The 13966-nt window shown below is 38.6% G+C and overlaps 1 protein-coding gene and 1 long non-coding RNA gene across 2 annotated transcripts in view; both read right to left on the bottom strand.

Moving 5' to 3' along the window:
- LOC143367337 (icarapin-like) overlaps positions 1–13966 on the bottom strand; it is a 59262-nt gene that overhangs the window by 12281 nt on the left and 33015 nt on the right. The window contains exon 2 of the mRNA XM_076809019.1: positions 12469–12669. Within this exon, the coding sequence (XP_076665134.1) occupies positions 12469–12669 (201 nt within the window). The remainder of the gene's footprint in view (positions 1–12468; positions 12670–13966) is intronic.
- On the bottom strand, positions 3416–3673 carry LOC143367338 (uncharacterized). The gene is made up of 2 exons (XR_013085017.1): positions 3549–3673; positions 3416–3514 (listed from the first exon to the last, which is right to left on the bottom strand). It is a non-coding gene; the product is annotated as an uncharacterized LOC143367338 (long non-coding RNA).

The following is a 13966-nucleotide window of genomic DNA, read 5'->3' as shown; positions in this document are numbered from 1 at the left end:
CAAACACTTCTTGAATGAGTGATTTCCTAATAAATGGGATAAGTCTTGCAGAATATATTGCTCAACCTGCTGGATCTCCAGATCTGAATCCATAGGAGGTTTATTTGCGGGGCTATCTGACGCGAATTGTTCACAGAAGACTCATTGAGAGTGTACTTCGTCAATGTATTCAACTAGGTTGCCAAAGAATTCGAACACCTGGGACTTTCAAACGCACAAGAAGATTTATGATGAGACATTTACTGGCTTGCATTCAGGTGCAATGTGGTTAGTTCAGGCACTTGGTACGAAGATAAGCAATATAAGTTGCTCCAGCTGGGAAATGGTTGAATTTCGAAATTTATACAAAATTTGTAGTGCTTTTTCCGATACTGAATCCATTTCAGTGAGGAGATGTGGAGTTGAAGGCAGCGCAGAAAAGGAGGAAAGGAAGAAGAAGTGTACGTTTCGTCTTAGGCCTGCTAGTGGACTTATTATACAGGGTGTCTCAAAATTCAAATAGAAAACCTATGAAAGGATGGGGAGACACTTTCTGTACATACAAGATCCTTCAGAAAACATTGATTAACGCGAAGTGGGGCGAGGGCGTATTTGGTCGCATATTTTAGAAACTATTAGAGCTAGAAAAACTGTTTAAATGGCAAAGTTGCGTAGGTTTAGATAAATAATCCAGCTTCATGAGCAACTTCTAGAAATGCAATTTTTCTGTTCAAATATTAATCTATTTTTCTGTATATTTGTGTATGAGAACTATAGCCCGAGAGTCGCAGTATACTCAAATAGAAAATATGGATAAACTCGGCTTTTGATTTTTGCATTATAAGTTATACTTGAAAATTTCTCGCATTTTGTGCAAGGCGGAGTCCTTGAGTGCGTATAATCACTGTTACGAACGTGGAACCGGTTCGACTTGTGAGTGGAAAAACAACGGATTATCTTGCCAAATCCTTTTCTCGAAATCTACAAAGGATGTTCTAGGTGCCCTCCTTCTATTTCCATACACGACTGGCATCTCACGGACTCCCAGTACCTCTACAAACTTTTCACGTAATCCGAACTCACAAAGGTGTTGGTGAATCTTCTTAAACAGTATATGAGAGAGAACTCTCCGATTGGAATACTGTTCCATGTAAAGACGTTGCGCAGCTGTAGCATTTCCATTGGCAAGGCCATACATAAAATGCGCATCTGCTATAGAGAATACTTTCAAACAATGTCATCATTGGACAGACGTAAAATCGCTGGCTGCAGAGACGACTGACTGTTCTGCATATCGAAACATATTGGTTTTATCGAAACCTTGGACCATCCACCCAATTGGTTACAAGCTAAAATCAACATCTGCTGAATGCAAATTAGATGTACGAATTTGCAAATTTTCTTTTGCACATTGTCATAAAATCCTGTCGTAAACAAATCGACAAAACATCCATACAAATGTACTGTAATTGTGCGTGTTACTGTGTGTTTAACATCCTAAGCAAACAATGGTATTCTAAAAATAATGATGAGATATGATGATATAGCTCTTTGTTATGAAGCATGCACGAAAATTTGACACATGCCACATAGCACATCTTTTATAGATATCGAGCTAAAAATCTGGCAGGATAATCCTTTGTTTCATGCCGTGTGCTCCACATAGAAACCAGTCAGTCGCTTCCAATATATTGAATCATTTGTAACTCAAAAACGGTTCAGTTTCCGACTTAATCTTTTAACACACTGTATATTTTACTACTGGAATCAGTGCTGGATTAACCAATAAGCAAAATAGGCAGAAAGGGGGGCACCAAACAAATTTTCTGAATTTTAAAATCTAACTTTTGTTAGAAAAACACTTTTTAGTCAAATTATCGGAAATGCCTAAGAAATCGTACATTGCGTTGAAGTGATCACCCTGTATAAGGGGGCTCAAAATCTTTGTGCTAAGGACCTCTAAGGGTCTGAATTCGGTTCGGACTGGAATATAATCCACCTGCCAATTTAGGCTAAACTACAACAGATGTTTGTTCTAATACTTTCATCTTGTAATTTAACAATTCCAGCAATACCGTTAATCCTCTACTTCACACTTTTTGACTTGGATCCTCGATGTCTCTTTCGTTTACTTCGTTTGATGAGTACTATCTACCATATTAATCCTAAACCCTTTTTCAAACACCCTATACACGATACAGCAACAATTCCCTTCTTTTTCCGTCACAAAACAGAATCATCCTCTCATGGAAAATGTCGAATAGTTGTATAACTCTATAATCACCCGTAATAGTACATACAGTACATCGTATAATTCGCAAACAATAAGGAACTACAACTACAACGTTCCCTTGGTGCGATCTCAGCTATTCGAAGTCCCTCCCCGCTGCAACCAAGTTCTAAAGGGAAAGAGCGATTTGAACGCACCGAGGTATCAAGCAGCAACGTTAGCCGCTAGATCAACGCGAAAACCGACGACTATCTGTATCCGGTTAATTGCGTAATCTCTGCAAATTGTGAATGTGGGGCGGGGTGCAAAGTGGGGTTTTACTTTCAAAGGTCGGTTCTGGTAACCGGTATCAAGGTCGCCGCGTAACAATTTCGATTCGCGCGACGATCACTTTCACTGCCGAAAGGCGCTCGATGGCTGGCCATGCACCGATCGCTACGATCGGGACAATGGGGAATGAAGGGAAAGAATCGAGGATAATAATGGTCGCTGGGTCGAGATCGTGTAATTCGTTATACGGAGCGAGTAAAGGCGGGTTCACACATCGCTGCTCGGCATTGATAATGGTACAACTGAACAAAAAAATTATATTAACAAATTCTATGATCAGTATTCCATTATTAAATAGTCAAATGCAGATTTTCATCTGGTTCTCCTGTAAAATTTACATTTCTTAAGTTATGCCACTATCAATGCCAAACAGTGATGGTTCAATGTTGTCAGTAACTAATGTTGGGTACTGACGCATGTATACGAGCGTGAACTGCTCCATTAAAAAACGGGGACACGATATTTTTAACCACTGACACTGGCGGCACTAAACTGATATGTGTGAATTCGCCTTAAAGCCGCTTTCGGTGAATAGGCAGCAATTTTCGGTAATCGCCGATTGCACGAGTCGACGGATCGTTATTCAAATCTGCGTTACATGTCCGCTGCCGGTGGTTGCAGCGGAAGGTAGGGCTTTCGGGATTAAAAGTCGTCGGGCTGGAGAGAAAAGAAACTGGATCTGTTATCGAAGAGAGAAGATTTTCGGCTGCGAGAAGCCGCGTTGCGGATAGAAGAGAAAGTCGAGAGGAAACCTGTGTACAAGGTGATTCTGGAAATTTGGACAAACTACAGTAGCTCCGTTCTGCGCGGCGATATGAAAAATTGATGGAGAGATAAGTTGAGTGTTGCGATGAGGACTATCGTTTCATGAAATAATTTTTCGCTTCGGTGCAACGGCGCAAGTGTATGCTGTACTTTGTTTAAGGAATCTCTGTAGTATAGTGGTTCAAGAAAATCATGTCTTTTTTGCACCTTCTGAGTAAGTATGACATATGCAGAATGTGTACACTCCCTTTCCATAAATCACCGAACATCTACTGAGTCTGTGCACAACGTGACATTTGACACAGATAGGTAAGAATTTTTTTACCACGTTTGTTACTTCATTTTGGTCTAAATATGTACTTGTTTTTTTTTTAATGTACTTCTCTTATCGAAAATATGTCTCAAATGTGTTTTGGTGCGGATAACTTTTCAAATCGAATTCTTTGAAATCGTTGAATATGCTAATTGTCAAACTGAAATCATAAGAAAACTTTTCACCTTCAACAGAGAATGCAATCGTTAAAATTCTTCATTCGTGCACTACTATTTAAATGTCAGTATCAACAATGAAACGAAGTAATATCTAAATATAATTTGCAGGAATGGATGGGTACAGCAGCATATTCATCGACGAATTATGTCTATTTCGTTTGTGCACGTTCAATTTAATTTTAGCGAGGAGCAATACATAGTGGCACTCTCGTTTTATCCGCGCATACAAGATATTTAACGAATCGAGCAGGCTCAGCAAAATTGTTCAACAAATTGTACGGTGATTCTATGACATAAAAGGTTAAACAATTCATTGGATATACAATTTAAAACGCTTCGACCATATAATATATATATAATCGAACTGACAATGAAAATCATTTTATGTACCTCTCAGTGTGCCCCTTTTCAAGTTCGATTCAAACGTTCGCCCCAACCGAAGAGAATGTACGATAAAGTACAATAGTTTCCTCTGCCTTCATTGACAATCTAATACTATCATTAATTTTATTTTCAATTTGGTCAGTGGCGTACGTTAGGATGTATGAAAACTTGAATCCATGGATAAAAACATTACTTTACAGGTTTAAAAAAAAATCATGATGCGGCTATTTAATATAATAGTTATATAAAATATTAAAAGGAATTTACCTTCAAGTTTTAATTTTAATCTCAAACGGAGAGGGAATTTCACTAGTGGCTCGCTGTTTGACGTTTCAACGGCACTTATTTATTGAAACAGCCTTATTATGTATTTTATTTCGCAGTATAATTATCTTTTTTATGATATATGCAAAAGCAGCAAACAAGATAAAGGATATTTTATACTTGGGGTTAAATTTAATAACAGCGTAATTTGTATTCGCTACATATCGCACTTTATACCACTGTCTTTTTTTTTATTTTTTATGTGATATACTAATGTCTAAAAATCTAAAACTAAAGTATAAAAGCATCAAATTCGTAGATTGTAAAAATCTTGCAGTTGTGCTGTATAATTTACTAAACTTTTTACTTCGCTTGCTGCTGCTTTCGTAGATATGGAATCCTAGTATTTTTTAAACAATTCTTATGTCATTCTCGTTCGAAACGGAATCGTCAATACTTTCGTCCATTGTATGAGGTACTTACACATGAAATAAATATTGTTTTATTCAGAAGATAAAAAAATATTTTTTCTCTATTTCACATTCGACATTATACATATGCATGTATGTTATTATACAGTGTGGGGCAGGGGCAAGTGGTGCAGTCGGGCATAGGGTGATTTCTTTGCGCAAAAATAAATCGAAAATGAAAAATAAAATTGATATGGATCATCGTTTTTGAGAAAATCGATTTCACAATAAAATATAACCCCCTCCCCTTAAATAAAATGTACTAAAAACTAAAAAATAATTATTTTCTCGTACTACAATAAAATTTCAATAAAAAACTATTGGAATACATTCTAGATACCTTGAAATTGATCCATGATTTTTTCCATAATAATTCGATTCTTTAGATGAGAATGGCAGTCGTTCAAAAATTGCTTTGGGTGTGAGCCACCCAGGTATGGCAAAATTGATCGAAACAAGAGGTGTGTCAACGAAGGGTTAAGACGAGTTCAACGACCTATCCGTAAATCACAGATGTACCTATCTCTTGTAAAATGCGACTGTCCTCTTTTATTTCACTGTGATAAATTAGTTTCTATAAGCACAGCGGTTATATCACCATTTAATTCTTTAATCTCTTACAAATACAAGCTATTTTGTAATTAACCGCTGGCAATCGAGCTTTACACTTGCATTACCCATGTAAATACACGTGCCACGAATAGATATCCACTCGTCCCACATAAAGAGGTTGAGCAGTGTGCTTGCTCTTATCCGTGCTTAAGAGCCTTTGCCATTGTAATATTTGTCGTCGCTCCATTCGCTAAGCGACCATTCAGAAAACTCTTTAAATTCCCCACCAAATAATACGAGCTTAGACCTCAGCTCGTTCATTTTCGCGAGCCATTTTGCGAGCAGACCTACAGCGCCGTTGCTAAAGCGTAAAAGCTTCGTTAATTTTTACTTTACAGCAAGTTCACAAAATTCTGAGAAAAAAAAAGAAATAACGGAAGCAACGGTGCGCAATTAAACAGACGTTGCGTAACACGATCACACTTTAATCCGACGATCGCCACTTTTCCTCAACATCTCCCTGGCAAATATAATCTCGCCGGGAAATAATCGCGGAAACCGGTGTCCTGAATTAATCCCTTCAGCAGACCGGGAATTCCGCTCGAAAGATGCAATTAGAACGCGCTTTTAATTCCGTCCTGTCTAATATTACATGAAATATTTAGAGCAATGGGAAAAATTTCATTCCATCTCCGCCCGGCGGGTGTAAAGGGCGAGAAAGGATGAAATGTACCGCGAGCCGAGCCGGAGAGCGCGTGAAATGCCACCACGTACGGGCCCATACGCGGACACTGTTGCTGCTGTTATTCGCTTTATTCATTTTCCGTGCGGGAGCCGATAATGTTAAACGAGAGATACCCGGCGACCTTTGCCCACTGCGCCGTCGCGAGGGACCATGAAACATTCAGAGGACCCGCCCGGATTTTTGTTCCGCCCCAGCGAGACCGGTTGTGTTCCGAGAACGCGTGGCTCCGTTTAAAACAACTCCGAGTAGTCGTTGCGAATTCCACGCGACAACGTCATCAATCTTTCCCATCAGTGGCGGCTTCTCTGTGTTTCTTCTTCATTGTTTTCCCCCCCATCGCCCCCCCCCCCGCCTTCTTTTGCTCCTTCTTTTCGAAACTTGTCGTAACGGTATGCAGATATATTCATGAAATTGCTCCGTGGAACGTGAGCAGAAGCTCCGCGGAACTGGCCAACAAATTGCAGATGTTCGTCTCGAAGACTATAAAATCAATTTTCCGTTACAGAAGGGTGAGGAAGAAAAAAAGAGAAGAGCAGGTGGGGGGGGGGGCGAAAGAGATCTGCCCGTAGTTTCTGCGACGCCGCAGTAATCACGACCAGCTAATTAGGGCGGTAATTTCTGCTAATTGCTTTCATTAGTGTACCGCCGAACTACTCGTCTTCTTTATCGCGGATATAATTTTATAATTACATCGATTTAACGGCATGATGTTTAGAACTGTCTGTGCCTGCGGTCTCGATCGGTCTGCTCGGTATTGTGGCGGGAAATTATGAAAAACAAGATGGATTTCAAATGTGAGACAAAATCTGTGCAGTCGTATGGCTAGAGTATTGGTATAACAATTTTATTCGCAGGGATAGTGACTGTTTGTGCAAAAGTAATGGAAAAATGTGGAACGAAGCTTTCTCATACGTGGTCTCGTTTACGAGAAATTCAAATTTGATAATTCGTTGGATACACGTGCACTTGACTGACAGTAAGAGTCCACTCAATAGACCTGGGTACACACCACTGCTTCTAATCGTGGCTGTCAACAATACCATGACTTGTAGCAATATCATGGTTTGTTTGCTATCATTTCCATTACGGCTAACCATCTGTTTGAACTGTTAGTATTTATGAAGCTACCGTGACAATATCTCATCGGTTAACGCACCTGCAATTTGTCGTGTAACAATTTATGAGCGATAACGAGACACTTTCAGCAATTCCTAATTTGGTAAAATAAATACGTTATGGAAATTTATTGCGTTACTTTGAACTGTATCGAGTATATAATATTGATAAAATACACATTGTTGTTTGGGCCAATGCACGCGCACTTGGCGAATCTTTAAATTTTATTTTTTCGGATGTGAAGCCTCGTAAGAAAAAATTTCTTATTTCGTATTATTTTCCAGAACATATTACCAACGTGTGGCATTTCTTATTAATATCATTAATAATCATAATCATTTCAGATCTAAACACAAAAATCATAGCTTAATTGTAATTTTGATGTATCTACCTTTCACCACGGTTTTTTGAAATGTTATTAACAAAAACTAATATTTTTTTTTTCGATTCCGAGGTGGCTCGGTGTAAGAATGCTGCACAGCATATAACACAACTCAATTTATTAATACCAAACTATTATTAACAGTAACAGATAGAAGAGCTGCGCGTTACGGTAAGTCCGAGAGTCGGTTCGGGACCAAGTGCCCGTGTTGGTAGCCCGAAAATGAAGATGGAAACGGACAAACAGAGAATAACATAGGGAGGGTGAACAGAAAGTGTGGGAAAAGAAAACTACTCTGGCTCGCAAAGGCCTGGTCGCCAAATGTTCCTGACGATGACCAGGCCTGTGCGAACCCTTGAAACCAGATGGAAGAAGAAGCGGCGGGAAGTAATAAAGAGGTATCAAGGAGTAGACAAGTGAAAGTGAGAAATACCTCCAGAAACAGAAAAAAAACTAATACCAAACATCTGGCAAAATATGGTAAAGGCGTAGTTTCAGAAATCTTTGTTATAAAATACGGGTTAAGAATTAATGTATACGCAGAAAATGTTTTTTGCCATCACATATTACATTTTCAAAGAAATAGCTTAAAAATCTTATTATTACTACGAATTTGCCCCTCTCGTTAGTGCAAACATTACAATTAGATCATTTTGCACACCGTTCACACGTGTACACACTCAGCATGTCACGTTAAAAATTTACATAAGCACGTGATTTTCTTCAAGTAACATTATTCATGCAGAATACTTAAGTATTTACGCCAAATTTGGAATAATGCAGTATCGTTTCATAGTTAAAGATAGTTTAAATATGTAACACGGGAATGATATTAAAAATCTTATTTTATTTCATACGCAGAAATATATTTAAGATTTAAGACACTGGTAGCAATAGTACTGTTGCCTAACTTTCTCCCTAAAACAAATTTTTAAACATTGCCTTAAAGTGCTTTGCTGAAGTTAGCCTTGAAGAACAACTTGGAATCTAAGAGTGTTTATGTTTTCAAACATTATTTTTTTCTTCATATAGTATGTAATATAATAAGTTATGTTATTATTTAAGTGCTGAAACTCAACGCTAAAAACAACGCTAATACTAAGTACGGAAAGTGGTCAATTTGGCATGGAATGATCGATTTAAGGGAAAGTCTGAATTGCATGGCAAGGCTCTGTTTCAAAAGATTTGATACAGTGATAAATCTTAAATTATAAACACTAATAGGCCATATTTTACACATGAATACTGAATGTGTAAATAAGTGTAAATCCACTACTATAAAATTGTCAGAAGCTGAAATTTTTAAATGATCATAAACCACAAGAGACCCTTTTGCAGAACAATCGGACCCACAAAGCAGTTGCATAGAATCACTAAAAACAACTTGAATCCTACAGGATAATCATAAACGAGTTTCCAGTGTGTCTCATTGGAAACACAAAGCATGTTTGCGACAAATTACCATTACCGCTGCTTTGCCTTGACCCGTAGCAGAGGCCTAGTAATTTTTCCCTCAAGCGATAGCGCGGCTCTACCTAAAGTGGCGATACGTGTACTCGAACACATCGCAATAAACCCTCGGAAATTCGAGAAATTTCGACGATGACGATAATCGGAACGCGTATCGCCACAGGAAACAACAATCGGTCTACCGGTGTGTACATTCTCTACAACCGGTTCATTTAATTTTGCTCCCACTAACGCAAACGCACGACGCCGGAGAGTGACTAGGGTTAGTCGGTTTTTAAAAACCAGGTTTATAAACCGTTTTTTATAAATAAATTTATAAAATTCGAAAACTGGTTTTTAAATTTGAAAAAAAAGTCGGTTTTACATACTAGCCAGCGTTTGTCGGGCTTATAACGAGTGCGTACTGTATAGATAGAAGAATCGGTATTCGACACCATGTTTATAGAACATTCCTTCTTTCATTTTACCTCCCTAATCACCTCCTTCAAGGAGACCAGTGGATAACCGGACACCCTGCATAGTAACATATTCACGAACCACGAAATATTATACCGTAGAAGCGTTCACGAAACGGACGTCAACCGCCTGAAGTTGGGTTATCTCTTCGTAGTGCCTCCGTATTCGTGGGACAAAATCGAATCAGCCGGTTGTACAACGAACTCGCGCGGGAGTACTGCTGGAGCACGAGGGTGTACCGGAAGTTACGTTTGACAGACCGCATGTAAGCGGAATACGGACATGGTCGCGCGCGAATCCATGTAATTTTATGTTTGCGCTTGTTGAACCGTGATCGCGTTTCTGCGGCGGCCTAAGCGGCAGAAGCGCGGTCATTTCGATCGCACCAGTATTAGTGTATTCAGTTAATTCTATGTTATATCCTCGCGAATATCTGGTCCGTGCTAATTGATCCCGCGGCTACCACTGGCACTAACAATAAGCTTCGGCTTAGTATTGTTTTATGGCGCTGAGTGTTGCAGCAAGTGCGCCAAAGATGTCGATTTCGAATTAATGCGATCGTTTCTGGTTACATTTTCAAGAGGAGTAGACAGATGCTCTGGGGTGCTTCGATACTTGAGAAGTTGAAGGTGAGAGATTGGAAACGAAACGCATCGTTGGCAGCCACTTTGTAATATTAGGGTTGGGAGGAGAGGATTCTAACGACGTAAGAATGGCCAGTTACGTGTAGCAGAAGGGTATTAAAGTGTTCGTTGTATCATAAATCTGTTACTTGCTAAAATATGAAGCTATCCTTTTTGTATGATTCCTTTTACTTCTGATCTATCTCATCTATTCTTATAGAATGTAGTGGCTTAAGATTTCAGGTTGACGTTGCTATCACTCTGTTAAGTGAAATATCGCAAGAGGTATGCTCAGAATATCCTGTTTCAACCCCTTGCCATGCCATTTAAATTCCGACGGCCAGTGCAAAATCAACACCAGAGGTGAGTTTCGCGTCGAGCCATTTCACGGTTCGGCTCAGCGTCCGAAGTTGTCAATCGCACACTTCTTAGTCCCGGTACGCAGTTGCAACGAAGTTGCCGGCAACTTGGCTAACGGGGCTTAAGATGTGTAAATACATGTGTATGCGGCCAGGAATAAGGGGTCGTCCTTAAATTACGTAAGCTTTTTTTTTTGGGGGGGGGGGGGTCGCGAATTTCTTACGTTTTCTTACAAGGGGAGGAGTCAGGTGTAGCGTTTTACGTAATATTTTTTAACTTAATTTTCAATAAATACAAATTCTATCATTAACGTTCCAGAAAAGTAGTTTTAGTTTAAATTTCCCGAAACCGAGTTAAATGAATTATATAAATTTTTAAAAGAATTTTAATAACTGAAAAAATTAAATATAAAAAATATTACATAGGGAGGGGGTAAGTATTTGCCAAAATTACCCTTACGTAATTTAAGGACGGCCTCTAAGTAAGATGAAAAGACATCGGCGAAAAGTTGAGTCGTAGTAAGTATCTACTAACCAGTCTCAAACGATGTTGTATGCCAAGGAGTTAAGTGTTATGCAAATGGGGAGGTTCAGATTTTTCTGTAAGATTTTAATTTGCTATTTGTTAAAATTCCGACGAAATCCAATAAAGATACATTCGCGCACTATCCCATTTGACAATCATAATGTATGAATACTTCAGCGCACACTGCATTACTTTTTTCCTTGAAACTGTAGAGGAATTTTGACGTAGAACTACGTCTCTTTTACAATATTAAATAAAACAGCTTGTGTTCTTATAAACAAATCATTTGCAAATCCATGGTAATTAGGATGTTATTTTTCTGTCGTGCACTTAAATATGAGCCATTGACAGTAAAAACGGATTAACCCACATTGAAAAAATATTAATATTTTCCATTTTATGAATACATTATTGCGAGTAAGTCAATTTTGCAAAAAATGTGGGTTAGACCGTTATTGTTGTCAATGCCTCATATAATAGACGAATTTCACTAACTCGAACTTTTCAGGACACCCATTTAGGTGTTTCCATTACTCAAATTAAGTTACAATTAAGAATTTCGAATCTCGATCATATACAACTTGCTGTATTTGAAAATAGGAAGCAATATGAATCCCACTTTTGATTTGCTGAATAAGCATCGAGCAATTATAATTAGTATCTCTTTGTGGATTATACCAGTGGAGAAAAGAGCAACAGACGCAAAATTTAAAATATTCCCACGAATATTTCTAAAACCACAAAAACGCTGGGAACTTAATCCTTATTGCTTCTTTACAATATAAAAGTGTCTGCTCGTTATGAAGAACCTATATAAATTACTAAAAAAAATTCAATATATAATCTTCAATATCTTCAAGAAACGTCCATAAAAGGCCACGGCTGGTTGAAGTTTCATGAAGTAACGCTCAGAATATCAATAGACAGCTTGCTGTCTTTTCATAAGAATCGAACGATTCTCGTCTACGCGCAATATTGTAAGAGTACTCTCAGAGATATCAGTCTGTAGAGTTTTTACCCTTACATCGATCTCCGAATGGATCAAATTTTTTAACAGTAGCCAGGTGGTGTGCATTACATTGTTTTCTACTTGTAAACCGAGCAACAGTGATGTTTGTAGGCGGAGTTAAGGGGAGGTGGCGTGGCAAATAAAGCAGTACGTGGGAGATCTTTGATTACCAGTAACCCAATAATGATGGTGCCACCCTATCTAATCATTCTACCCATAGAATTTGTGTTGCGGAACATTCTCTTATTTGAGCATGCGCATCGGAGACCTCACTGTTGCTTGGTATACCTACGCAACAGTAAATTTTTCCACATACCTTGTACGCTCGAGTGCAAACTATTGAAGGGGTTGGTTCTGAACCAGCCAGGCCAACTCCAGGTTGGATTCTCAGCGCTCTCATCGAAGCTCAAATCAGAGAAGTCGATGACCGGTCTTAAGAGACTGTCCTGCTTGTCAGATCCCAACACCAGAACGGTGTCCACATTCTTATTTTCATCGCTGTCATCATCGCGCAGGCCTGCAAGAAGAAATGAATTCATTGTCATGAAACCATATCATTCGTAAGTAATAATTGCAGAGTCTATGTATATAAAACACTGTCAGTGCCAAAATTGAAAAAAAAAATTATCGGAAAATGTTCTACGCGCCAATGATAATCCTATAGTAGATATAAAAATTGTATGTCATTTCCCTTTGCAAATAAGTTACCAATAATGCTAAAAGGTGACCGCGTTGGTGCGACCACCGCCATTTCTGTAGAAAACAATATGAGAGCTAATTAGCTAGGGACAAATAGGATTGGCACTTACAGTACATGCAAATTTAAATGAATGGCACATTCAGTTTTCTCTACAAGTATAAGGTGGCACATTCAGTTTTATTTAGAACTAGTAATAGGTGGGCACATACAGTGTTTTCTACAAATTCAATTCTTTTCTTCACTATTAATGCAAAAAATAGAAAATTTTGTTATGCATTTGGGTTGTTGTATACATAAGCATATTTAGCAATCAGAACAAATCAAAGTGTGATTACCGCAGGAAACACTTCCTTACAAATTATAAACGATTTTATAGTAATAATCTCACAAAATTTCAAGTTTAATATTGCATGTCTCCCTTCAAGTTAAATAATTTCTGCTGCTTCCTCGGCAGTTTGAGAAACAATCGCGCGTATACAGCCAAAGCGGATATACCGTGCACTGAACACGAGAATTCTAGAAGGGCTGCTGAAAAAAGACGGAATCAACGAATGCAACCTTATAATTATTCTTGCTCGGCGTTGCAGCCCGTACGTGCGATCCTTTCAAATGCCACACGGCACTTAGTGCTTTGCAAGGAATTTGCTCAAGTGATTTATCGTCGAGTCCTTTTAGTGCCACGCCACTGAATCCGCTGCCGTGCTCGCTGTCAAACAGGAAATGCGGGATTCTGTGCTTCTCTTCTGTACGGCATGCTTGACACGCATGGACAAATTCAATCGGTAATCGATAAGCAGCAGCACGTCGGCGAGGATTAAAAAGAAAATAGTACACCGCGTGATGTCATCATTTGCAAAGTGTCAAAGGGGCGCATGTAAATCTAAAGTCGACAGACGAGTCATACTTATCCGAATGATCGATCGAATTTTCCCACGTCTGTAGAATCTGATGTTTGTATATCATACCGCTCGCTAAGTTGCTTATTTCCTAAAAAATGACAGAGTTTTTGAAAATCTTGCGACGATATATGTGAGCTGGGATATGATACGGATGAAAATGATCGAAAATTATTATTGGAAATTATCATTATAAGCTTTAATTGCCAAAAGGTGCC

This window comes from Andrena cerasifolii, chromosome 3 (assembly GCF_050908995.1).
Source record: "Andrena cerasifolii isolate SP2316 chromosome 3, iyAndCera1_principal, whole genome shotgun sequence".
Lineage (NCBI taxonomy): Eukaryota > Metazoa > Arthropoda > Insecta > Hymenoptera > Andrenidae > Andrena > Andrena cerasifolii.
Note: the sequence above shows the minus strand (reverse complement) of the source record. Positions and strands in the feature narration are given on the sequence as shown.